Source organism: Elaeis guineensis, chromosome 12, assembly GCF_000442705.2.
Source record: "Elaeis guineensis isolate ETL-2024a chromosome 12, EG11, whole genome shotgun sequence".
Lineage (NCBI taxonomy): Eukaryota > Viridiplantae > Streptophyta > Magnoliopsida > Arecales > Arecaceae > Elaeis > Elaeis guineensis.
In genome coordinates, this window is record NC_026004.2 from 13,678,399 (window position 1) to 13,706,077 (window position 27,679).

Sequence of the window (27,679 nt, forward strand, 5' to 3'; positions counted from 1 at the left end):
AGGATTAGCTAGAAGGCTCAAGAGGCTAAGACATTGCACTAGACTCTTTTTTAAAAAAAAAAAAATAAGGAGACTAAATTGTAAGAAGATAATAAACTATGCTCACATCAAGTTAGAGGACTTAAAGAGTAAAGTGAAAAGTTGGTGAAAGAAGATCTTTAAAAATTTTTATGGCTAATACTCAACCATTAATTAGGTCAAATTGATAATCCAATGAAGTACCTCATTAATGGTCTAGCTGGATATCCACTACAGTTAGGAATGTCTAGGATAACTTTCGATTTAAGGATAATTTGATACACAATGCTAATGTATCTATTTTACTCGAGGACGAGTAAAAGTTTAAGTTGGGGGGTATGATGAATATTTAATTTAAGTCGCTAGAGGTACTAAATATTATAATAATCGATGTTATTTTATTAAAATTTGATGCTCTCTAGTCTATTTTGTAGGTAATTGAAAGTTTGGGTTCATATGATTCAAATTAGATTTAAATTGGATCAGACTTGAGTGAACCAGGCAACCAGCTCCCATTCCAGTGTGAACCTTTTACCTAGCTTGGTATATGAATATTTTAGATTCGAAGAACTGAAATCCACATCGGTCACTCTATAGTTAGCTGATAGATCAATTAAGACACCACGTGGGATGATCGAGGATGTTTTGATCAAAGTAGATGAGTTCTATTTTTCAGTTGATTTTCTAGTTCTTGATATGGAACTGAGTGGCAATCCAAGGCAAATTTTCATTATTTTAGACAGACCCTTCCTAGCTATGACACGCATCAATCTCCAATGAAAGGAAGAGAAAAAGAGAGTCTAGCCAGTTATCCTTAAGAGTGGCAATGGCAGAGAGTAGGAATTTGGCACTAAGAAGATCTCCGATGAAGAAAAGAGAGGAAGAGTCCAGCCAATCATCTTTAGGAGTGGCGAAGAAAGGAACTAAGCTCGACAATAAAGAGATCTTCGACAAAGGGAAGAGAGATACCAATAGTGAAGAAGGGAGTCGAAGGAACGTGCCCAGTGTTGTTGATGGTGGCTCCAAGGGCCATCCAATTATCATCCCTAATTAACGACTTCATAAAACCTCGAGAAAAACTTAAAAAAGCCTGAGTCGATTCGGCCAACATGATCTGAGTTCTCTAAAATTTTTTTCATATATATAATATACGTAGTAGACTTGATTTTATACTCCATAAGATATGATATACCTTATACATTTCACAAAGATTTTTCGATAAAACTTTTTTAGAATGAAATATAATAAGATTGCAAATTCTCATTGTTACATAACGTTCGAACCTATAGCTATATCCGTTTTGTGCAAATGTACAACCTATTCATCTAATATCAGATTTAAACATTTTTCTCAGAAATATATTATTATATATTAAAGAAAATATGAACAGTTATGATTTGTCTATTTTTTAGATAAAATAATTTTGATCTATCATTTGATAAATTTTTTTTTAACTATGCAAGTCAATAAATTAAGTATATTTTTTATTTTAGTTATATATATTAATTTTCTTCATTAGAATAAGGAAAAGTTAATAAATCAAGAGATATGTATTCAAATTTAGAGACTTTTGCATGTATATTCTTCCAAACATTTAAATTTACATGAATATCCTTATAAAATTACTATTTACATATATATATATATATTTATCATTATAATTTTTTTTTGTTCATCTATTCATAATGATATTTTAGTCATTTTAATTTTAAACTGTTAATTTTTTAACAATGTTAGATTATGTAGGTATATATACAAAAAATAAATATTTTATTAGAATAAATATATAGATATTAATTTTAAAAAAATATTTATATAAATTTAAATATTTAAAAAGATATATATATAATTTTTTGTTAATATGATAGCATTATTACAATTCTGTAAGCTCCGTATAATCATTTTATTTTTTTTACTAGGCACTGCAATATTTTTTTTAATTTTATTCAATAGAGGTATCGTAAACAATTGAATGTAAGGATCTAGTAATATTTTTTTAATATTTATTTTATATAATGACCTTAGTACGGTACAGCAGACATTATATGGAATTTGCAGCTTAAAGGCTTTTTTATAGTTAATATTTTTGTTGTATGTTTTTTTTAGGTGAAGGATATTTTTATTTTATGCTTCGAAAAACGATTTTGCCCTAAGTGCGCTACAGTACAGAGTACTTTTTGCGGGTAGTCTTGCTTTCTAATGTAGGTTTAAGTATTTCTAAATAATTAAAGATTTTATTAGCGACTTTAAGTAATCCATTCCACGTGTGGTTTACAAACTGCCGGTTTTACATGGAACTCAAATTTCGGAACTTAAAAAAAAGCACATAGCTATCGAGGGACTCAAAAATAATTTTGTTTCGGGACGCAGTACCGTCACGGCTGCCACGGAGAAATTGCACTCAAGGACAAAGCTAATTATATATTTTATTAGAGACTAAAATATAATTTTACACCGGATACCGGTCCAACGGGCTCCGGGTATCTCCCCTCCTTGTTCGTTCTGATCCCCGGCCTCTCCCTTGGTCTTCTCCTCCACCACTCCCTCGAAAACCCTATCCATCGCGGCATCGCCGACGGCCACTGCCATCTGCTGCTCCTCCGAACTCTCAAGGCCTCGTTTGCCCCTCTCTCCAATCTTGAATCGCGATAGAAGAGACCCTTAGCTGTCCATATAGCGTTGAAACGGTGTTGGTGGTACCGATTCCTACCATCTCCTGCTGAGGGTCTGCAAGCCGATCGTTTTCCTCTTCTTTTTCTTTAATGAATCAAATCACTTATGATGAAAGGAAGGACCTCTTCTTAATCTCAAACTTTTGTAAATGATAACGGTCAATGGAGTAAATTGTTCGGAAACCTGTTGCATTTGTTTTCCTTTTTTTTTTTTCCTCAGGTGCAGGCTAAGCTACAGATCTGTCGCTATGTATGCTTAGAGAAAAATGAGTTTTTGATGGGAGGGAAGCTTGTACCTGTAATTATACAAGATCTTCAGGTGGTGAACAGCTTGAGATGGTTTTGGTATTGCGGACCTCACCTCTCGAGGGAAAGTGGGGGAGGACTAGAAAAATTCTATGGTATGAGCTGCGCCCGACCTAGTTGCTGGTTGGAAGGTAAAGGAAGAGTTTTTACACTTTCTAGGTCTCAATGATACCGAAAACAAGTAGCCATTCATCATAAAATACTTGAGAAAAGATCTGGGCAGTTTTTAAAGCGCACCATTTTGTGTTGATAAGTAGTACATTACTTTTGGGGATGCACTTTGCTTATTTTATTACTTGATACTATGTGTGATTATATAAACATAAAATGGGTATGCTTTCGGACCTTCTTTACTTAAGTAATGAAGGCTCCGTATGTTAAGCATCTTATAGGAAGCGAACCATTGTTTTCTTTACATGCGTTTCAGTTCATCTTATCCTTTTACTTTATGCATGAATATATGCACATAAAAGGGGAATTTTGAGGACCTCTGTTTTAGTTATAAAGAGTATGTTCTTTCCGCACTCTTCCTTGTTGATAGGTGCACCCCTTTTTATTTGCACTAGTGCACTTGGCTCCTTTGATAATTGTATCCCTGTTCTGTTTTATGCATCTTCCCTCATTTCAGTTCTCTATGCAGAGAGAGAGAGAGAGAGAGAGAGAGAGAGAGAGAGTAAAATAGGAGTATTTGTAGGAAATTTCTTCATTTCAGAAATAAAGAGTGTCCTTATGTCACCAGTTGGAGGGCCTTTTAGTATTTTCATGGTCACCAAAAGAAAGTATGTTCAAACCTGTTGATAGCCTAGCCTATCCTGATTTTTGTCCATGGCCTTTCCCGGCTTAGGTAATAGCCATGAATGGTCTTTCCTAGTTTAGGAGATAATCAAGAATGGGTTGTCACCTTCCTAATAGCCATGAATGGTCTTTCCTAGTTTAGGGGATAACCAAAAATGGGTTGTCATCTTTCTTTGTAAAGAATGAAAATCATGTATAAAAAGAGGAGGATCTCTAAGGCTGAAAGTAAGAGAGAAAAAAAAAAAATCTTGTTCCACTTTCTCCCGTATATCTCTTCTTTTCAACTTGATATCAGAGCCTGTTCATCATCCATTACCAGAGCCTTCATCTCCTTCATCCCCTTACCCACCATCGGTGTTCACCGAAAGACGGCCATCCCCATCCCACCGCTGCACCAACCGTTGTTATCGCCACAGAGCACCACCACCACTGTCATCTCCCTCCCAAATCACCGCCCCTCACCTGTAGATCCCCTTCCTCACCCCCCCTCCAAGCACATCGCCGCCTCGCAAATCACAGCCGTTTCCTTCCTTACCACGCAGATCCCCTTCTCGTCTGCGTAGATCGCAACACCCGCTCCGCTGCCCCCTTCCTCGTCTACTACCAATGCCCGCGTGGCCGCCGCTACCACCCCTACCGTCACCATCGGCACTTGCAGCCGTTGACCCACGTTGTCACCACCTTCCTCTTCCACGATGCCCTCGTCTGCAGCTTTGCCGCTTCATCCCATCACTGCCGCCCGCTAATGACGTCGAGCCCGCGATCCGGGGGGATGCCAAGTCCGCGATCCGAGGGTGGTACCTTCGGAAAAGAAGGAATTCCTCCTAAAAAAAAAATGATCTTTTGAGCACATTTGGAAGCGTCGGGCTGTTTTATTGAAAAAGAGTTTGAGAAAATAATTGATGAGGTGGTTCGCACCTCTGTCTCTTGGACTATGATGGACAATTTTTCTCTCTTGATTAGTTCAATCCGACTTGACAGACCTCTCACCTATCTTATGTGGTCTCAGAATATGCAGCTGTACATCAAAGCTCACGGATTTGAAGATTTTCTCACTGGGGCTACAATTAAGCCATAATCAGGAGATACAGCAATTTTGAAATGGGAATCGGAGAACTTCTTTGTGATGGCTTGGCTTCTCAACTCTATGGTGTCCTTTATTACTCAAGGTATATCTTTTTTTGAAACCGTCAGAGAAATTTGGGAGGCTGCTACCCAGACTTATTCACGATAGGGCAATACAGCTCAAGCTTTTGAGCTCAAACATAAGGTGCGTATACTTAGACAAGGAGAACTCTCTATCACTGCTTAAATGGTAAAACTCCAGCATATGTGGTCGGAGCTAGATTTTTATTGCCCCTTCAAAGTTTGTTGTTCGGAAGATGCTGTTGCATTCAAGAAATACACTGATGAAGAACGAATCTTTAATTTTTTTGCTGGACTCAATGATGAATTTGACCCAATCAAAGTTCAGATTCTAAGTCGGAGTACAAATCTGCCTCCCCTTGAACAAGTCTTCTCCTTGATTCTGAGTGAAAAGACTCGCCGTCGCGTGATGATTGCTACAGATACTGTCTGCTCTACGATGGTTGTTCAACCCCGTCACAATCTTGACAATCTCGTGGACGTGGTGGTCGAGATATGCGGATATGCTCCTATTGCAATAAATCAGGGCACGTTCGTAATACTTGTTGGCAGCTACATGGCTGTCCCTCTGATTATGGTAGAGGTGGTCGTCGAGGAGGAGGACGTTCTGGTACAGCTACTGATCATCCTTAGGCTACTCTTTCTGAGCACACAGAGGGAGGTGCTTCGTCTACTACGGCATCGACTCCTCCTCTCGCTAATGCTGGGAGTTCATTATCTACTGATGAGATGCTCCGCCGAATTATGGACCGGCTTAATGTTCCTTCTAGCAGTACTTCTACTAACGGTTTGCCTAGTAGTTCTTTTAGTTCTTCTTCCATTTTTCTTCTCATTTTACACAATCCAATTTCTCTCGTATTAAGTCTAGTGCATTAAACCTTGACAATTTTAACTCTTCCATTAATACTTCTAAGATGTGGGTCATAGACTCTGGTGCCATTATGCATATGACTAGTAATTCTAATATATTTATGTCTTACTCATTGTGTTCTGATAAAGTACGTATAGCTGATGGCTCCTTTCGACCTGTGTCCGGAAAGAGATCCATCAACTGTACACCGACCATAAATCTCTCTTCTGCTTTGCATGTCCCTAGTTTTTTCACTAATCTATTGTCTATCCATTCCATTACAAATGATCTATATTGTAAAGTTACATTCTTTCCTACTTATTATGTTTTTCAGCAGCTGACAACGGAGGAGACGATTGGGTATGGTAAAATGCACAATGGGCTCTACTACCTGGATGAAGGGGAGCTGAAGAACTACTATCAGAAAGCCGATATGGTTGTTTCATCATCTAATGATGTCATGCATAAACTTCAGTTAAAGCACCACAGGCTTGGACATATCTCCTTTTCTGTTTTATCGAGATTACTTTCCAGTTTATATCATTCTTGTGCTAAAGAACAGTTAGTTTGTGATGCATGTGAATATGCTAGGCACATGCGCAATACTTATCCGACTTCAGGAACTTGTAGTAATAGACTATTTGAGGTTGTTCATTTTGATGTGTGGGGATCCTATAGTATTGTCTTCACTTCTGGACGTCGTTATTTTGTGATTTTTATTGACTGTTACAGTAGAGTAACTTGGATATATCTTCTGAAGGCTAAAGATGAGGTTGTACATTGTTTCAAAGAGTTCCATAAATTAGTTGATACCCAGTTTAGTACCAGAATTAAAGTATTGAGATCTAATAATGGCACAGAATATATGCATAGGGAGTTTTGTGAGTATCTAACTATTCATGGAATTATCCACTAAACTACTTGTGATGACACCCCAGCCCAGAATGGTGTTGCTGAACCAAAAAATCGACATATTTTAGAAGTTGCTAGATCCTTGTTATTTGCTATACGAGTTCCAAAAATCTTATGGGGTGAGGCAGTTCTCACTACAGCTTATCTGATTAACTGCATGCCTCTTCGAACTTTGGAGTATAAGGCACCACTTGAATACCTACAGAGGGTGTCTTCTTTTATTGTACCTCCTCGAGTTTTCGGATGTGTGTGCTTTATCCGGGGTCATTGTCCTACGGTCGGCAAACTTGATCCAAAAGCTCTGAAGAGTATCTTTGTAGGCTATCTTGCTACTCAAAAGGGTTATAAATGCTATTATCATCCTAAAAGATGGATATTTATCAATATGGATGCCACTTTTTGAGAGACTAAAGCCTTTTTTGACAGTGTTTCAACAATCAAGCCAGCTACTCAATTACCTTTAGCCCAACAGTTTATTTGCTCTCCTAGTATCCCTTCTAGAGTTACTGATCAAGAGAGGGAGATTGTGGTGACTGAGGAGTAAGAGCAAGAGCAGGAGCAAGAGCAAGAGCAGACTGATGAACAGCTGGACAGTGACTCTAATTGACAGGGAGAGTCTTTGACTGAGCCCATTATGCATTCCATCACTATCCAACAGCCTTCCTCTGACTCAGCTCCAGCATCCTTATTTGACAATGGTGACCTACCTTGAATCTACCTATTGCTCATAAAAAAGCTTCTCGTTCTCATATTATTTCTTTCTGATATCGTTATGATATTGCTAATTTTATTTTCTATGAGTCTATTTCACCTGCATATAGGTCATTTATTGCATTGTTAGAATCTATCTCTATACCATCGCACTGGAAGGATGCTATGATAGATCCTAAGTGGAGGGGAACGATGTTTGAAGAAATACGAGCTTTGGCCAAAAATCAAACTAGGGAACTGGTTCCCTTACCTGTTGGAAAACAAACAGTTGGTTGCAAATGGGTCTATACTGTGAAACAAATCTTTGAGGTTAAAAATAATCGGTACAAAGCTCGTCTAGTTGCCAAAGATTATACACAGGCATACGACATTGATTATGAGGAGATTTTCGCTCCTGTAGCAAAGATCAACACAGTTCGGACCCTCATATCTTGTGCGACAAATCTCGGCTGGAGTTTTTTCCAACTAAATGTGAAGAATGCATTTTTACATGGGATCTTCAAGAGGAGGTGTATATAGAGATTCCTCTTGGATTCACTAGTACAGAGACTGTTGGCAAGGTCTGCCGTCTGTGCCGGTCACTCTATGGATTGAAGCAGTCACCCAGAGCATGGTTTGATCGCTTTCATCGTGCCATACTCAAAATAGGTTATCACCAAAATAATGCAGATCATACTATATTCTTCTGTCATAATAAAAGCAAGGTTGCTATTCTGATTGTTTATGTTGATGACATCATTTTTATTGGTGATGATCTCCCAGAGTTGGCCCGTTTGAAGACTCAATTGGCACAGTCTTTTGAAGTTAAAGATCTAGGTAACTTACGGTACTTCTTTGGGATTGAAGTGGTCAGGTCGTCTCATGGCATCTTTCTTTCTTAGCAAAAATACGTCCTGGATTTATTGACTGAGACAAGGATGTTGGGATGTCGACCTGCTACTATACCTATCGAGCAGAATCATTATCTTACTGCTGATAGTAGTGAGCCAGTTGACCATGAGCAATATCAGCATCTTGTTGGCAGACTGATCTATCTCTCTCACACAAGACCTGACACAGCCTTTGCAGTCAGTGTTGTGAGTTAGTACATGCATGATCCTCGTGAGCGCCATTAGGAAGCTATATATAGAATTCTTCGATATCTTAAGAGTTGCCCAGAGCATGATCGTCTTTTCTCTCATTATGAACATCTCAAAGTTGAAGCTTATTTTGATGCTGATTAGGCAGGCTTCATAGATGATCGGTGATCTACCTCAGGCTATTGTACTTTTGTTGGTGGAAATCTTATGACTTGACATAGTAAGAAACAAGATGTTGTCGCTCGATCTAGTGCAGAGGCTGAGTACCGAGCTATTGCTCAAGGCATTTGTGAGATCTTATGATTGAAACGACTATTGTTGAGTTACATCTCTTTCAGTCTTCTTCTTTATTTCTATTCTATGATAATAAGGCGACCATTAACATTGCCAATAATCCTGTTCAACATGATAGAATTAAGCACATAGAGATTGACCGTCATTTCATCAAGGAGAAGTTGGATTAGAAAGTTATCTGTTTGTCATTTATTAAGTCTTCAGAACAATTGGCAGACATACTGACGAAGGGTCTCAGTGCTTATATATTTTCTTTGATTTGTAGCAAGATGAGACTTCGTGATATCTTCACCTCATCTTGAGGGGGAGTGTTGACAGCCTAGCCTACCCTGATTTCCGTCCATGGTCTTTTCCAGCTTAGGTAATAGCCATGAATGGTCTTTCCTAGTTTAGGGGATAACCAAGAATGGGTTGTCACCTTCTTAATAGCCATGAATGGTCTTTCCTAGTTTAGGGGGTAACCAAGAATGGGTTGTCACCTTCCTTTGTAAAGAATGAAAATCATGTACAAAAAGGGGAGGATCCCTAAGGCTGAAAGTAAGAGAGAGAAAAAAAAAATCTTGTTCCACTTTCTCCCGTATATCTCTTCTTCTTTTCAACTAAACCACTTTTTTTTTTTCCTTTGGGATTACCAAAATGTCTCATTACACTTCATGAAATATCATTCTTAGCACTGGTTGAAAACTTGAAATTGTTTCCATTCATATTAAAGATTCTGCACATAGTTCTCAACTTTGGTGTGAACTTTGCATGGATACTTTGACCAAAAACCTTCTTTTGAATGACCCAATAGTTTCTTTTGCTTATTATCTTTTACATGATCCACAATTTACCTTTGATCATACATTCTACTTTTGTGAGAATGATCGTCTGTTTTATACAGAGGAAAAGTTGGATATGTCTAATAGATAGAATTGAGTGAATGGTTTTGGATGCAGAAAGAAAAAGCAGAGCTTGGTTGCTGCTGATGCATTTGCAGCTTTAGATGATGCTATTGAGAGCAACATGGAAACTCATTGAGATGGTAATCTGTAACTTCAAAATTGCATGTTCAATATGCGATGAATGGCATAAAAGTGAATCGATATATTTATTTTAAGATTGTCTGGATACTTGATCTTCATGGAGTAACTGAAAATAAATAGGGAAGCTGACAGTCATACTGTTACTTGCCATTCACCCCCTTCATGCAAATAAAAAAAAAAATACTGTTTTAAGATTTCATATATACTTTGGACTTCTGGGGCCTTGAAGTTAGGCCTGACATTAATGGATAATGGGTCTTGACTTCTTGTTTCAGTGGTTTGTTGAGTAGAAAGAAAGTATGAGGCAAGATGCAATGAAATGCTAATTTGTTCATAATATCTAGATGATCATGATCATATATGTTCCTTGTTAATTTTTTCTTGCGCATGTTTCATGCTTATTAGCATCCTGGACCATGTTCATATGCCAGACCGCTATGCAATTGTTTCTAGGATTATCGCACATGTTTCTTCACATTCTCAATAATCATCACAATATGAGGACAAGTTAGCTTCTCGTTGCTTTATCCTTTTGATCACCAACAAAGAATCTCCTTTGATCTCAACATCCCTAGTGCAGGTGTCCAACAATAAAAGTACAACAGATGCAAGCAGAGAAAGCTTCAAGATGTTCCACCTCATTTTTCAGAGTTACCTTTATAGATCTAGCTGCAATTTGTAGTCCTTTGTGATCCTGAACTAGTTTCTGGAAAATTGCCCATCAAATGTATCTTGCAAGATCCTTCTTTGGAGGTGTCCATTCTGAACTCAGTTGAGTTCCTTCTGTTATGACTGCTTGAACTCTTACAGAAAACTATATGCATCATTGGTTGTTGGTAATTGATCTTTCTGTAAGCTATGGAATATGGCCTGGCTTTTAATTTTCCCCTCAAATTGTTCAACCCATCATTACAAAGTTTGATAAAATCTCTTCATTTGATTTCTTTACATGGATACATTTAATTGAGAAACTTAAATTGCAAGAGACTATTTTTTTCTGCATTAATGGAGGACAATTTTTCTGACATGGGCACGGGAAGTGCATGTAGCAAAGAGCCTGCAGATGGCATGTGGGCTGTGGCTGGTCGCATGTGGTGTCTAATTGGGCTATTTACAGGACATGCAGTCAATCATTGTTTAGTTTCTCTTGTTATACATCAATAGAAACACTAGAGACAGGAAGGACACTTTCTTGGTATTGTATATACTATATCATCAACTGAATGCTATGGGGTTGTTTCTACATTTTTTGTTGTTCCTACGTAATTCGAGATTAGCAATGGTCAACTGTGAAAATTTAAATTTCATTGAAAATACCTCTGTTTTTTCAAGACTAGTTCAATTATCATAATGTTTGTTGAAGCATTAGAATATTATTAAGATGCAGAACCTAAAGCTTTTCTCCTTCCCCCAAAAAACTTGAAGCTTTCCTCTATGATTCAAATTTTGACATATTGCTACAAATGTATTAACCATAACTATCTGTTCACTGCTCAGTGCTATCAAGAAGAGCCACATTCTTTGTCATTTTTTTTTTTTTAATCCTTTTCCATGAGTAACAACTGCATTACAATTTTATAATAATAACAATGCATTGTCTGCCCTTTCCCCCATATCAGTTGCTTCTTTCCAGACAAATGTGTATGTTGATGAGATACTTGTAGAAGCTTGTTCGCTAGTTTTGCATGTGATTTCAATTTTGGATGCTGGCACAACCTTATTTTTTGAGCTGCATCAAACATTCAAACTCTTCATGTAGAACATCCAAAAAATGTTCTAAATGCATCTGGATCTATTGATGAAATGTTAAATGCATTTATTTCTTCTAGAATTAGTATTTGTTGTTTAACAACCTTAAGTTGCTTGCTGATGTACCATCTTTACTGGGAAAAAATAGTTATACCAACTAGGTCAAGTATTCTTTGGCATGTGACCCTGATGTAATATCTTGATAATAGTTTTATCCATACCTGGGAGCACTTTGGTTGTGGTTTGTACATTTGATAATGAATAAGTTAAAAGAAAATTTGTTCTTGGGTAATTTCTGATAAAATTTTGCAACATGCCAAGTGAAAAAAAAAAACTACCACCATTCAATTAAATTTCATGTCAGAAGTAGTGAAGCAAAAAAAATATTTTCTTGCCTCTTTTTGGTTGGTGAAACAAGTTCCTTTTCAAGATATTCTAACAACTCTATGAGAGTTTTGGAGGGTAATATGTTACTTGTTCACACAAATTAAAATTGGGGGCTCATTGGGAACAGACTCTGAACATCTGTCAAGGTTGGCTGTATCAGTATCGGATCCTATACTGGTGAAATCTCACTATACTGTCGGTATGCAATATAATATGGATGTATCGATATGGAGGGGTTTGGCATACCGGTACAGTATGGTATGCCCAGTACCGCCCTATATGGGCCAGTACGGTGAATGTTGTTCTGTATAATATGTCATTTATCTGAAGCTGGAATGTATTTCCTTTTCTAGAATGTGGGTAATACCCTTTCTTCTTGTCTTCCTCAAACACAGGAGGCCTGTTCTGTCAAACCCCTTATTCTACATAGATTGTTCCCCCCCCACATAATGTAACCGATCATGTATGTGGACATTATGGGGACCTAAAGTATTTGGAAGAATTATCATATTAGTATTTATGCTGAATTGGTAAGAAACGTGTCTGTTGTTAAGTTGAAACCTCCCTGTTGATCATTCAGTTTAGTTAAGTGCTCACAGGCTTAAAATGCCACTGTAGGGCTGTTAAAAAAGGAAAGACAAAAGCATGGTTAATACAGTTCCTATTTAAGAGTACATATGAATTACTGGAGAAACTTATTTGGTTTCTGAAAGCTTATCTGTATCTTCTGGTTATCATTGTTTTGCACCGTTCAGAGCACTCACTTGTAAATATTATTCTATAATAGCTTGATCATGTGCTGCTTCTTCCAAGATGTAATTTCTTCATGAGCACCACTGCTCCTAGCTGTATTACCTGGTACTTGCGTTTTAATTTTGCTTTGCCATGATCTATTCTGTGCTCTAATTGATGAGCGTTAAGTGTGCTGAACTCCTGGAAAAAGGCAATGATGGAACCCATGAAGGAAAAAAGTAGGGAGAAGAAAGAAAAATCCAGGGAAGAGACCATCAACTCTGAGCATGCAGAACACGGCCACAAGAAGGGGAAGCATCATGAGAGGAGCCATTTGTGTTAGAAGGATGGATGCTGAACAAAACCAGACAAGAAGAGATAGTGGCCACTTTCCATTGCAAAAAAAGCTGCAACACTTAGGAGGAATTGGAGTTCAGAGATCTAACAGTGCATTGGAAAATATTGCCATTGTGGATGGAACATACTGACACTTGAAAGTAGAGATGGCTGGTTGGAGCTTCTGAACATTACTGGATCCTGCATGGTGCCAGAGACGCAATTGTAGCAGCAATGTCTTGTGTTGTTGCAGTACCACAGGCTTGACACAGTCCCAAGCTTGTTAGCTCAATGGCTTTGATTTATAAGCTTTGCCACCTGTTGTTCCGTGTCAACCTATGTGGTCCAAGTATCATGTTTGAAGTGTGAAAGCAATAAAAAAAATGGGTAGGAAGCTGAAGGATTATGAGGGCAGTTTTATCTTCCTTTTCTTTCAAAGATGATTGTCTCCTGAAGTTTGTTTATTTTGTTGTCGAGGGGTTTTTAAGTTGCGAACATTTCACTCTTTTTACAGATAAAGGTGTTAATATCCATGTAATTTTGTTATACATCATAGTATTATTGCATTGATGGTGGAGACCCTTTTGTGATCACGAAATCTGCTTGCTCATGCAATCCTAATTGAAGTGTTTAACCTCTCATTGTTCATCAGAAAACCAGGTATTTTCATTGAAAATCACTGATAATACCATCTCTAAACTTTAGAATGAGCAAGATTTCTGTCCGAATCGCAATCTTAGCAAACTCCTGCAAGAAATTCATATTTTTGGGACTTTTTTTTCACTCTAGTCAGAGCTTCAAGTTCTAAGCCAATAAAACAGTAAATGTGGGAAAAGATCGTAGGAGAGTAGGATGCCTTCCCAACAAAAAGGTCTCCGATATCTGGGGATCATATTGTGTGGATTTCAGAGGCATCAGGTGATGATTCGGTGATAGATCTTAACTATAGCTTCGGTTTGCCAACCGAAGACTATCCCTACCAGAAACTGCACTAGTCTTGCCTTAAACCGCCACCGTAGCCTTCCTCTAACCCTATCGCTCCACTCCAAGTTACTTTGCTCTCTTCCCTATATAGGACTTCTTGCACCCTTTCTTTGACATTAATCATAATACTCAAAAACATTTCATAATTGTCAGAATCAACTTAAAAATATCTCCATCTTATTACACCATACAAGAGTGAAAATTGTTATACCAAACATCATTAGAGGGAGTCCATCTCTCCAGTGGCATCACTGCTACTTATTTAAGGACACATGGTAGCAATGCCGGATGAAATCATTTCACTAGTAGAGAAACTCTCAGGCTCAACACATGGCATACTTTTGGGTCCAGCTTCGAGCTGTGGTCTCGTATCGTAATCGGTCAGTCTTGCACATGTGAGCGATCTCCGGGACCAACGGATCATCAGGATTTGGGTCTGTCAGTAACGAACATATGGATAGCAAAACCTGTAGATAATCCACAAGGTGAACCTCCAATAATTATAAACATAGATTAAGTATTAGCTATCTTTATTTACATTAAAAAAAATATTAATCACCTTTGATATGGTTAGGGCCGGGCTCCATTGATCCTTGAGTATATCCAAACAGATGTTACCGTTGCTGTTGATGTTTGGATGAAAGACCTTGGTCCTAAATGCTACCTGCTTGTGATAGTAGAAAGATCAGTAAAGATGACTATTATAGTGTAAAAGAGAGGACATTATTAGTCCTATATTAGTTGTGAGTCAAGAAAGATTCTGATTTATATAGGAAGGGACCATCTTTCTCATGTAAGGCATCTTTTGAAGAACAAAACTGTGAGGCCCATAGACTAGAGTGGACAATATCTTCCATGCCAAGCCATGAGCCCTTTGCCACAATAGTGGCACGCCAAATAGGGGACTAACCCTGCAACTATCTTTTGAAGGGCAAAACGATGAGGCTATGTTGTGGTGTAAAAGGAAGAACATTATTAGTCTCATATTGCTTGTGAGTTAAGGAGGATTTTGGTTTATATAAGAAAGGACCATCCTTCCCACGTGAGATATCTTTTGAAGGACAAAACTATGAGGCCCATGAACCAGAGCAGATAATACCTCACGTGCCAAGCCATGAGCCTTTTGCCGCTACAATGACCTAAATGAATCTTCAATGGATAGAGCACTACTAGCTAATTATTTGAGCAAGCAATTTGTCGAATTTAACTTAGGCCAATTTAGAATTATGTTGATCCATACCTAGACCAACTAATCATCAGATCGAGATAGCTTGACCTGTACGGTTGACATTAGGATCTAACTCAACATAATCCAATAGAACCTAAGCTCACTAAATAGGACTCACTCATGGCATCCCAACTACGGCTAATCCATCCTGATCTGACCTAGCCTGGTCCACCTCAACCAAAACTGGTAAAATTTTCATAAAAAAAAAGCAGAAAATTAATTAGCGATCCTCTTCTTTTGGTATTTTTAGGAATTCAAAAATCGATAATTATCAAGAATTAAGATAACATTTAAACTTATATTGCTCTGTATGTACTGTCTTGATCAGAGCTTGGTAGAAGGAACAAATGTGCCATCTCGAACAATCTTATGTCAATGTTGTATCATATGGCACATTTCATTTCCTTGCCAATACCATAGCACACTTGTATCATGGTATGTAACGTAACTATCAGTGATTGGTATAAGTTAGTACTTTTATTTTTCAAATTTTTGCTGATCATCAAAGACCCAACATGGCCCAATTGGACTTGTTAGTCTAGATCACAAGATTCAATCCAAACTCAACCAAGCTAACAAACCTAAAAATCAAACTATGGCTGAATACAGCCATGTTGGACCTAGTCATCCAATCTAGCTACTTTTCATCAAGCACAAATCCTTTGCAGTGCACACGTGGCACCACAAAGTACCGTGCATCCATGAAAAGATGGACAGCTATCAAATAAGGCAATCCATTAGTACATGCCATATCATGTAAGGATGGTAATTTTAGCTGATCCATCGGATATCACATCCGATCCAATCCGAATGGAATGAGTTTTATCTGACCCAATTAAAATCTGCAACAAATATAGGTTCTAGAAAAAATACACAAAGTGGGTTCAGATCGGATATAAATAATAATATGTTCCATTTAAATCCGACCTAATATAACGTTAATATAAATCACCCTTTAAAAATTATAATTATTTTATAATATTTACATGATATATCCGATTCGATTCGATTCGATTCGATCCGATCTTTCTTATTTATCCGATCTAATCTTTTTTATCTATCCGATTCGATCTGATTCGATTCGCATATCTACTTGAGCCTAAGCAAATATAGGGTGAGTATGAAGATGGATTTTTTAATTATGGGGCACATATAAGTATTGACCGACCGGATGCATACCTAATCCATTGCCATCCCTAATGTTATACACAGCGTGCATTGTTTAATGGCCATTCATTTTCGGATGACGGCCATCCTGGAATGCACGGCACTCTGCAGTGGGCAGGCTGCACTATAGATGATCTTGGTTGGTTTTTACCACCCTAATGTAATGTTTATCCTCCCCGATAAATAATATAGAAGGTAGCGATTGTTTGCCTTCATGGCTAATACCTTTGGAGGTTTGAATGGATAATCTGGTGGGAATTGGATGCTCAAGAGGAAAACACCCCCGGCATACGGACTGTCAATAGGCCCCATGATGGTAGCTTGCCACTGGAACATATCATCAGCCACAGGACCTGAAACAAAAATCCAACCAACCCAACAATCAAAATAAAACCATCACACCCATAAACGGATAGTATTTTAGCAGAACTACAACCACTCTCATATATCATCAGCCACAGGACCTGAAATAAAAATCCAACCAACCCAACAATCAAAATAAAACCATCACACCCATAAACGGCTAGTGTTTTAGCAGAACTACAATCACTCTCACGCCAGTCCCAGTACCTGCACTGCAAGAAGTTGGTGGGTCTCTCTGCAGGTCCTTGAGCTCCTTGATGATTCTCTTCGATGCCATTCTTGTTCGATCAATCGACGAATGGTTCAAGGTTATCTCTTGCTTCTTCTTGGCACCAATGGAGTGTGAACAACTTCGGGAACTGAGGTTATATAGAGAAGCCGTGTTGGCCACTCTGTTTTAGCACGGCTGAAGTTGACGAAGTGGGCTCTGGGTATTAGATGCTTGAAATTAAGAGGACAAAATAAAGTAGGCAATCGGGAATCACCAAATCCTGGTGCCTAATAAACGGCAGTGCTGCGACTGGGAGGAGTTGTTTTGGATGAGAACATGTTCTCTTCTATCGTCCTTTTGGATGGGCAAATCATTTCCCCCACGTAACGTGATACGGTGGGCGCACAAAGCAGTGGGTGAGTGGTACCGACTTGGGTGATGCTTGCCGTGATGGATTCGGACTTTTGCTGGGTCCCAGGGGTCTCCTTTTTAGAGAGTGGTTATCAAATTACTGCAGGCTTAACCCTTCTTTAACATTTAACACGGGCTGTTCCGTCCAACCATACTTTCGTCACTTCCTATGAAGAAAGATTCGACAAAGATAAATTTCCTCTTTCCAGACCGGAAAAGGAAAAGAAGAGGGAGGGGGAAAAAAAGGGAGGAAAGAAAAGGGCCAGAGATAGGAGGGCAAAAATCTAACAGGAGGGCTGTATGGATGCCGTATATTATTCCAAAGGACAAGCAAAAAGCAAAGATTTTTTTTGTTGAGTGTACCGCAGGAACAAAATCTACAAGCGTTCTTTTGAGTCTTCATCCAAGATGCGTCGTGTTCGTAAATAGGTAGGTCCCTCACAGCACTCCACATTGAAACGCATCAACATGTGTTCATAAATAGGTCCCTCACAACGTTCCACATTTAAAGCCATCAACATGCTGACAGTCTCCGTAATTCCAATGCTTTTTACATTAGAGAATCTTCACATGGATCCCCTCTGTAATCATGTTATCCTCCCCGCAGTTATAATGGAAAAGGTTTTGAAGCCGATTTCATGCATCAAGTCTTATAATTTGAAGCCTCTTTTGTCTTCTTAAAATTTTTGATGCTGCTGAACTCCAAGGTGATGCTGAGATTGGTAAGGCCAAGATGCCGGCGGGGTTGATAATGTCCCAATATGCCATGTATTGTTAGTTGGACTTGAAATAAAAATTTTTTATCAGACCTTTTTTAGCAAGAGATCTTCCAAGCTTAAATTAGCTGAATTCAGTGAATAGTGAAAGAGAGAAAGAAAGTTAAAAATGAATGAAGTCTATCCCATGACTTATTGAAGGGTTTCTAACTTTTTCTATTTATAGAGAAAGTTTGATAGCTATTATCAACATGAGCCAGACATATAATAACTGCACAGCGTGATCGTGCCTTCGATTTATATGCAGCCAACCTCATTCAATTTGTCTTAGAAAATAAAATTTTCTACTCGTCCCTTCAACCTCTTTTATTTCCTGGCTCAGCATCACACAACGTGCTGTGTCCATGTATGAAGCATGTCTAATCGCCTGCGTGCACCTTTTATCCATCTTGTGTGTTACTGCATTGTATTTCCATCTCCCTTTCCCATTCCACGCTTTAATCGCTACATTAAAAGCTCAAGTCCTTCTCCTAGCATTTATTTATTATTTATTTATATAATTTTTATTCAAATAAAATAAAAAATAAAAAATTGAATTTTTTTTAATACTTTATCTATTATTTATTTATATAAGTTTTACTTTTAATTAAAATAAATAATATATGCATCTTCTGTGTCATATTGTAGTCAACAGATAACCGCTGTCCTTGACAATAATAACAATAATATAAAATTAGCCATAAACAAAAGGTGGGATGCAGCTGTATTTAAAAGTACAGCAACTAGAGAACCTTTAAGTCGTAACAGGAACAAGATTCTTTCCATCACCAAAAAAAAAAAAAGAAAAAAAACAGGAACAAGATTCTGTCCTTTTCAATGTCAGAAAGAACAAAAGAATCTTTCCTTCACGAGTTCGGTTTTAGCCGCCTACGTTTTCTGCAGCGTCCAACCAGTGGGACCCGCGCCGCAAACCAATTACCAGATGACTTCAGAAACGGGTCAGGAAGCAAGTCTCAGCCCACCAGGGAACCAGTTGAGTAGACGGTTCCGACCTGGGCTTAAACCATGATGTAAAGGTGCCTGGGCTTAAACCATGATGTAAAGGTGTTCGGTCACATCCTTTTTCTTCCTTGTTCGTTTCCTAATGCTTCATTGGGGCATAATTTTTTGGACGTTGTGACCATTGATAACAGGCCAGATTTATTTTCTTGACCAACCAAACTGAAGTTGACACGGAACAATACAAAACACTAGTTTTGTACTCGTGCAAAGAGAATTCCCCCGTTTCGAATCCATGATACCGGGGTTATAATGGAGCAATCTAACCATCGCACCAAGACATGCCTTCTTTCATTACTGTTAAAATTATTTCCGGCCTATGCTAATACAACCTTGGGTCCCACAGAAACCGTGAGGCGTGACCCAGCAGCCTCAACACATTTTGCTACTCTGAAGACTGGTATTTTATATAGCAACTTTAGAAGATACATATGGCACAAATTTTCCTTATACCTGTAAACATAACTTAGGGTAAAGCCCCAACTCAACAACGGGGAAAACATTGGAGCAAGATGACGTATATCACAAACTTTAAAAAAAATAAACAATTTTAATTGCATGGAATGGATCTGAAGAATACGAAGGATTGTGAGATTGTAGAGAAGCATGCTATGCTTGCCCATCCCATTCCAATGATTTGCATGAAAATAGGTGATCGGAGTTTCAGGAACATAATACATTCAGGTAACAGTTGCAAATCTAGCCAAGCCTTTTGAGCAATTGAATAAGGTACAAAGTACTAAGATACCATGTCCTTGCAAGGAAAGTATCTTTAAGCAAGATTTCCCCCGCATCAACGTAAATAAGTCATCATCTGAAGGTGCACATTACGACAAGTGTGTAACAGACCACCACAAGACAGAAAAATGAAACAGATCACCTGATGCCTTTCATTGCTTGCTACCGCCGTCAGTTAATTATGCACCGACCAAGATCCTCCGATGGAGCGAGAAGCTACAATAAAGGATGGCTGGTGTGTCATCATTCTTTCTTCTTGTGTTTGACGATCACAAAATGAAGCAGCCCTTCTGTCCCTTCCTCTTCTTCTTCTTTTGCTTGGGAGGCTGGAGTACTACCTTAATGGCTGCATCGAAAACTGCCTTGACGTTCTGCACATCACCATATTTCAAAGCAAAGCAGATCTCCATGAATAAAGCGGGCACTACATGAAAAGATGAGCCGAGAGGAAACAACATACTTGTTGGGTCTTTGAACTGCACTCGATGTAGGCAGGAGCTCCAATTGCTTTCCTCAGCTCTTCTCCCTTAAACATCAATTAAGTCATGAAAAAGACTACCATAGACAAACTGAGATGATTCGGAATAAAATGCTGGTAGGTCAGGGTAACGAAAAGGATGTAGCTCCATATTACAAAAGCACCATTACCTGAGCAGTAGTAATGGGAACAGCACCTGGGTGATCTATAAAGAACTGTTTATCATCCCGAAGATCTGTGAGCAAACCCAGATTGGTTAATTAGCATACAAGAACTACAGCTGTAAGGCAGGATGCACATAATATAACAGGAAATGAGATTGCACAATAGTTAAAAGATCTCTGCCATAAGCTCTCAGCAAATGATGCACTCTCTAGGGAAATTAAGAAAATCCAACTCAGAAGAGCACATAAACTGAGTACCTATAACAAGATGCTACAAAGGGGGGAAAAGAAAGGAAAAAAAAAAAAAAGATTGATGAGTAACAATAACACTAGACCCATTAGAATAGTACCCTGATAGTTAAGAAACAAAAAACTGCTAATACAGAAATGCAGTTATCCACGAATCAGTCCAAATAAAAGATCCCAACTTCCAACAATTAAGCGATAATCTAAATGAATTATATCAGTAACTTAAATGCACTGCATGGACAATAAAAATTTTTAAAATGTCACAAGTCCAGACGAGACCTTGAGCATCCTGAACAACTTGAGATATGAACAACCAAACAGTGAGGAAGTAACAGGATCGGATCTAACCAGATCATCAATTCGACCAAACTAACTTCAGGCATGGGATGACAGTAAAAAAGCATAGAAATTATAATTTGCAATATTAAATTACGTTGTCATAACCTAATAATATTCTCACGCCAATTTGCAAAACAATTTAGATACAATATCATGCACATATTTCCATGGAAGTCACCAGTTCATTGATACATGCACCTGCAGACAACAATACACTCTTTTTTCTAGGGATTTAATTTTATCTCAAGGGGCTAGGAGGAAACCAAATTACCAAAATCTAGGGGAAAAAAAAAAGGCTAAACAGAAATGGTAGGAAGAATGTGAAAGGACTGTGTTGGAAAAGAGGTGTTTGACACAAAGAAATGGGAAGTGGAGATTGAGTAAAATTAAGCGCAGCCCGAATAGTTGAGATACTGCTGATTTGTTATAATGGTCACATATGCAAGATGAAGTTGGTGGTTGTTGCAGCATAACAGGATACGGGTGTTGAGGCCTCTAAGAAATTAAGTCTGTACTTACTGCTACTAGCTTAAAATAGTTACTTCATTTCTCATCATTATTTGTATTCAAAATGCCACCAATGGACTCATAATAATAATGAGTCAGAAGCAAATTAGCGAATAAACTGATTTTAGAAACACATGTGATAGACAGGGACCTGTGTGATGTATTATCTAATACATCAAGATTGAAATGATCACCAATTTATGTTCCTTTTACAAGGTAGTACCTAAGGTTGAAAAGATTGCACAAGATACATAGGCAATATTGGGCCTACAGCTTAGTAATGGGAGGATATCTGAAATATGATATCTGTAAATAAAACCTAATTTTAAGATTATAGCATTTAAGTGGCGATCGAATGTACTGTTTCATAATACAAGCAAGGACCTAATGGATTCTTTGAGGTTTTATTTTGGGATTTCATGTATAAGCTTTTGAAACTCTAATAATTTGTGGAGTATCTCAGGCATGGCAAGAAAAGTCTATAAAATCCAACATATTACATCCAGCTGAACAAAGAAGACATCTAATGCCAAGCATAAGGTCAAAACATATTGTACTCTTGTAAGCACATAAATTGGCTGTCTTGAGCTATCTAGCACAAATAAAAGAAATTTTGAGACATTCAACCGCATTTAATTGGAAATTGGACCACGGCAACACATCAAAATCATCATGCTACAAGTTCTGAACAGACTGAAATGCTCTAGGAATTCATTTAGGATTTCCAACAGATTTCACCAACATAAATAAAAGAAATACTAATCCCTTTCTGCTGGATTTATTTGGGGATTGGAGCACAGCTACACGTCTAAAACATTAAATCATCACTGCTGAAGTTCTGAATAGGAAGAGACTGAAACAACACTCTAAAAATTCATTGAGGATTTCCAATAAGTTTTACCAACATAACACTGTTTCTGACAATTATTTATCCACCACAAACCTATACAAAACCAATCTAAAGATTTTCTATTTGAGTGTAATAAAAGCGATAATAATTTTTAAATATTCTACATGAACCAAAATGAGTCTCAGGTGAAATGCAAGCAATACAAGGCAGAAAAAAAGATGCTTCATGAGTAACAAACATATACAGATGGTACTAGTAATGCTTAAGTTAGTGCCTTCTAACCTGCATAGATCATGAAAGTCTGAATGCAAGATGAGCCAGGACAGTATAGCAGGGTCAATCATGTAATCTCATCGGAAATATTACATAACAATTTATGGTTTACATTTGAGGAATCACTTTCTATAGAGTTGTTAATATGTCTCATTACATCTCAATTCGACAGCTAGAAGGAAGGAGAAACCCAAAAAAGTGACAATTTTCATGAGCTTGCACTTGACGTTCAGATTTCAACATCATCTATGGTCTGCAAGCAAGCTCTAATAAACAAAAAACAATCTGAATCCCACCGCATGTATCATAGACTGTGCATTTATACATTTAAAGCTAGCACTGTTTTTTTTTTTAATTCAAACAAACTTAGATGACTTTCCATAAGCATAAATCATATAATGCCTAAGGAACTCTGTTGATTTCAATCTTTTTCATCTCTCCACTGTTTTCTCTTTTGGGGTCGGGGATGCTCAGAAATCAGATTAACATCTCAAGGATGCCACGTGCTCATATAGATTATAGTGAAAACAGGCCCTAACATATAAGCTCTCCACCTTTTAACAGACTCCTAAATTGAGCAAAGTTGAAATTTTGACAATTTACCAGAACTTTTTAGATCGGGAGACACAATCTCTGAGTGCAATGAAGTACAGAAAAGCATGGGTTTGTCGATTGTTTTAGTAGTGAAAATAGTGCCTTATAAACAATGCAAATCATCACAGAAACGATGAAAAGAAATTAGCAACTAAGTAGATAATTTCACTTTGCATGTGCATGATACGCTTCTAGTTCCAGCAATTGAAAGCAACTGAATGTACAGATGGATTGACATTCTTCCTTATAGGAAGTTGTCTACAATGACAAAAATCATTCAGAGGACTAAGGAGAATATTAGTACTTGCTTTAGTAATGGATGTTCTTTCTAGTTCTAGGAGTCAGCTAGAACAAGTTAACAACTAATGTGGATAACCACATTATCAGAAAGTAGGTCTCCGTGGCCTTACCCTTTGAGTGCAGCAAAACACAAGGTTTATTTTGTAAACTACATCTTTCAATAATCACCTTTTATCACATATGAACCTCAGCAGTTTTGATTCTCCTGTGATCCAATTTATGCACACTTTCCATATAATGTAAAAGTAGAAACTTTTAACCAGTTATATGACCTCTTGTTATGTCTCTGTTTGTCCACCTATCTCGACAGTAATGGAGAAATTTCTCTCTAAATAGCAATAATAAAGAAAAAGACTTGCTATGCACATCTCTAAAATGATTGACAAAACCTCTGACATGGTTCTAGGGAACTATTAGCAAAAGAAACCATCCTACCACTGATGAGCAACCCCCTCTCCCCAAAAAAAAAAAAAAAGAAAGAGCTCTCTGTATGTTTGAATGGTCAAGAATAATAATACTAAGCATACCATGTCCAAAGTGGACCAATGTAGGGCATATAGAAATACCAGATGATATGATCAACTAGCAAGTAGATTAACTTAATCACCCGATGTTAACTAAATGCCTTGTCAATCTAGCCATCCATATGCACCTCTACAAACATGTTAAATCCATTAAAGAGTGGGAATAACTTAATAAGCCGAACGGAATAGTAATTGTATCATTAATGAAAAAAGGTACTTATGTGGCAACTACATTAGCTATAGCTCTGATGGGAAACACATACACAGGAAGAACCATGATTCAAAAACCACCAGATCAGGAAGTAAATCATGGCAAAATGATGCAAAAATAAAAATATCCACCTAAATACAGAAACTTCACTCTTGCTAGTTACAAAAAGAGGTGGCATGATTTAAAGCACCAGACACTGATGTCCATGTCAGATCAATGCTAGCACCAAACACTGGATCAAGAGAGCACCTATCATGTCCTTTTATTTGATTTCTAATTAAAAAGGATATTAAATTCTTTGTTCCCAACATGGATGTTGGCCACTTCCTGGCACAACACATGCCAATGACACTTAAATCCTTTAGTAGTTGAGCATACAATTTTACTTATTTCAAATGCAAAGATGCATGCTTAGTTAACTTGCATAGACCCTACTTTGACCAGCCATCCTATATTGAGATTGAACAATCTTTTCAGAGCAAGATAACTTGCTGGTTCAATAGCAAAATGTAGCTGTACCTTGCCCTCCTTTGTAGAAGGGCAGCACCTATCACTTGGCTACATGGCTCCAACATTTCTTCATGCAACCACAGTTTTTTAGGACTGCTACACATTTGAAGCATGTTTCAACCGTAAATGGCTTTCCTGGCATTGTTTGGCTACCGAAAAATCGTCATGCACCGATCAAGAAAAGAGGCATAAAAAATCAAACCAACACCTCAACAAATATAATTGATCTACCTTAACATGAACTCCACAAAAACCTACAAATATATAATAATTAATATGCTTTTGCAATCACAAACTACAAAATAATTCCACCAAATACTTGATAAAATTAGAATGACACAGCACAAGACTTCACAAACATCCAGTATGCAGAAAAATCGGAGGCTGAAGATATGTTCTCTGATCAACCAGAACACACAGACGCAAAATATAAAGAAGAGATGCAACAAGATAAAGTAGAAATAGTGTAAAATAATTACCAAGCTTCGTTCCAACAAGAATTATAGGCACACCAGGTGCATAGTGCCTCAATTCAGGAATCCACTGAAAAAGAGAAAAAAACCCATACATAGTAAAATGTAGAATCAGTTAATTATGCTACTTCCAGAAGAGAAAAGAAAAATATAAAACAAATATGTAAAAGAAGAAATGACCAATTCTTGCCTTCTTGGCAACATTTTCATAGCTGGCCTTACTGATGAGAGAGAACGCAAGCAAAAAAACATCAGCCCCACGATAGCTCAGAGGTCTTAATCTATTATAGTCCTCCTGGCCTGTTCCAATAAAAAGTGCTAATAAGACTGGAACCAACAATTCAGAACTTTGAAGGAAAGGACAATGTAGCAAACACCGGGAGAGAAGAAAAAAACTGAAGAAAGGAGAGCAAGAAAGTACCACAAGAAAGTGCAAAAGTTACCTGCAGTATCCCACAAACCTAGGTTAACAGTGCTACCATCAACCACGACATTTGCACTGAAATTGTCGAAAACTGTTGGAACATAATCCTGCCCATCATTTTACACAAAGTAATGATAAGAATTTTATACAAGACAGACTAGGACAAAATCACGATTCCCTAAAATTAGGTAATAAATAAGAATTTTACAAAGTAAAGATTGCCTTGGATTAAAAATTGTTCTCCTAGAACATATCAATAATGATAAGAATTTCATAGAGGGAAAGTCACCTTAAATATGTCTTGTTCCCAAATTTTTTTTTATAAAAAAGTTATCAATTTATTGTGTAAAGGAGTCTGATGCTTATATTGTTATGAAACTCCAACAACAGAGTGCTCAACTAAATGCATGGTAATTACAATGAAGAAAATGGCAATGCGGCACTTCTTTCCAGCAAATTACATATCACTATATATGGTTGGAACATGCATGGTTCTGAATGAGAAATACAGAGAAAGCTGTCTCCAAAAGCAAATACTCCACAAACTTCAGTACAACAACAAAAATCTATTAACCTCCAATTTCATTGATATAGCTTCCAAAATAATAAAACCAGCAACAATTGTATCACTTCAAATGGATGGTCAATTTTCCTTTTTCAAAAAAAAAAAAAAAAAAAAAACTCGCCATTTTAGGGGAAAAGCCGGACACAATGAGATTCTTTCACCAAAGATAATTCCGAAAGCACATGATCATGAAGTTCTACCAAACCTGATCTCAAGAAAATGCGAGATCCAGTATATTAACAACCTATCCTGATCGGTAATTCCTAAATTTGAGGAAGATAGTGCGAGCACATATTCTATAAGCAAATCATCCAGATGATCAATTCCACCAAGCAACAATTAAAGAACCAAAAGAACATGTTTTTCAATCTACATTCCCAGAAACAGACAAAAAAACACCAGAACAAACTCCGAGACCTTGCATTCTCCCAGGAAACCCTAACATCAAGAAACCACCGACGGAGCCGAAAATTCAGGGGGATTTCCAGGTTCTCACCGTGGGGAAGGTGTTGCTGGTGTAGGATATAAGCATGCAGGTCTTGCCGACGGCACCGTCCCCCACAGTGACGCACTTTATGAACCTCGACGCGCTCATCTCCTCCGCAGATCTCCTTCTCCCCCGCGGCCTCCTCCTCCAATCTCTCCTCCGCCGCCGCCGTCTCCGACTCCGCCTCCTCAGCTAAGCATCTGAAAGCCCCAAGAGAGAACAACAACAAAATCCCCACATCCCTCAGCCCTCTCCGTGACCTCCATGAACGCAAAAAATCGAAACAAAAAAAAAAAAAAGGACAGAAAGAGACCAGTGGGGCAGAAAAGGAGTAACCCTAACCCTAGGAGCGGAGATCTGCGGGAAGATCTCTCTTTCTTTTCTTTCGCCTTCTCTTAGCTGAGAATTTTTCTCGGTTAGACAGAGAAAGAGAGACAGAGAGCACCTTTTTTGGGCGAGAGACGGGGAGGGGTGGCCGGGAAACGGTGCGGTTGAAGCGGTCTACCAGTCGCTTCCGAGGATGGTCATAAATTGAGAAGAATATAAATGGAAAAAAAGTTTCACATACTTCATGGACGGCTAACATGCGTAGTTTCTCTCTCTAATTTCTCTCTTCCCAATCTACCATTCCAGATCCAACGGGAACAAAACCCAAAATCAACGTACACTATTACACAGAACAACTCTTTTTTTTTTTTCCTTTGATCCCAGGACAATTCTATCCCTTTGTGCCTTACCCATTTGGTTGCAATTATTTCATGTAATTAATTAGTGAAAAATATTAGGTACAACGAATATAAAAGCATAGTATCCGGTAATGGGATATTGTTGATTTTTATGCT

General features: G+C 37.8%; 2 protein-coding genes and 1 long non-coding RNA gene across 21 annotated transcripts; 1 reads left to right on the top strand and 2 right to left on the bottom strand.

Moving 5' to 3' along the window:
• Nucleotides 1–2,304: 2,304 nt before the first annotated feature.
• On the top strand, nucleotides 2,305–13,610 carry LOC105055100 (uncharacterized). 16 transcript variants are annotated; one of them, XR_012135750.1, is made up of 4 exons: nucleotides 3,135–5,724; nucleotides 6,122–6,261; nucleotides 9,722–9,807; nucleotides 10,389–13,610. It is a non-coding gene; the product is annotated as an uncharacterized lncRNA (long non-coding RNA). The 16 variants fall into 16 exon arrangements; XR_012135752.1 differs by having other exon boundaries at nucleotides 6,122–6,223; XR_012135755.1 differs by lacking the exon at nucleotides 3,135–5,724 and adding an exon at nucleotides 2,365–3,127 and having other exon boundaries at nucleotides 6,125–6,223; nucleotides 9,722–13,610.
• Nucleotides 13,611–14,134: 524 nt separating this feature from the next.
• On the bottom strand, nucleotides 14,135–17,237 carry LOC105055099 (ubiquitin-conjugating enzyme E2-17 kDa). 2 transcript variants are annotated; one of them, XM_010936816.4, is made up of 5 exons: nucleotides 16,962–17,237; nucleotides 16,831–16,855; nucleotides 16,617–16,744; nucleotides 14,556–14,660; nucleotides 14,135–14,463 (listed from the first exon to the last, which is right to left on the bottom strand). In XM_010936816.4, the coding sequence occupies exons 2-5, from the start codon at nucleotides 16,841–16,843 to the stop codon at nucleotides 14,320–14,322; spliced, it is 390 nt and encodes a 129-aa protein (XP_010935118.1). In that variant the 5' UTR covers nucleotides 16,844–16,855; nucleotides 16,962–17,237; the 3' UTR covers nucleotides 14,135–14,319. The 2 variants fall into 2 exon arrangements, with proteins under 2 accessions (XP_010935118.1, XP_010935116.1); XM_010936814.4 differs by lacking the exon at nucleotides 16,831–16,855 and having other exon boundaries at nucleotides 16,962–17,230.
• Nucleotides 17,238–19,830: 2,593 nt separating this feature from the next.
• On the bottom strand, nucleotides 19,831–27,468 carry LOC105055098 (rac-like GTP-binding protein 5). 3 transcript variants are annotated; one of them, XM_010936813.4, is made up of 8 exons: nucleotides 27,283–27,468; nucleotides 26,847–27,037; nucleotides 25,805–25,892; nucleotides 25,552–25,661; nucleotides 25,368–25,431; nucleotides 20,538–20,602; nucleotides 20,350–20,415; nucleotides 19,831–20,260 (listed from the first exon to the last, which is right to left on the bottom strand). In XM_010936813.4, the coding sequence occupies exons 2-8, from the start codon at nucleotides 26,943–26,945 to the stop codon at nucleotides 20,159–20,161; spliced, it is 594 nt and encodes a 197-aa protein (XP_010935115.1). In that variant the 5' UTR covers nucleotides 26,946–27,037; nucleotides 27,283–27,468; the 3' UTR covers nucleotides 19,831–20,158. The 3 variants fall into 3 exon arrangements, with proteins under 3 accessions (XP_010935115.1, XP_010935114.1, XP_010935113.1); XM_010936812.4 differs by having other exon boundaries at nucleotides 27,180–27,446; XM_010936811.4 differs by having other exon boundaries at nucleotides 27,151–27,446.
• Between the last annotated feature and the right edge of the window lie 211 nt (nucleotides 27,469–27,679).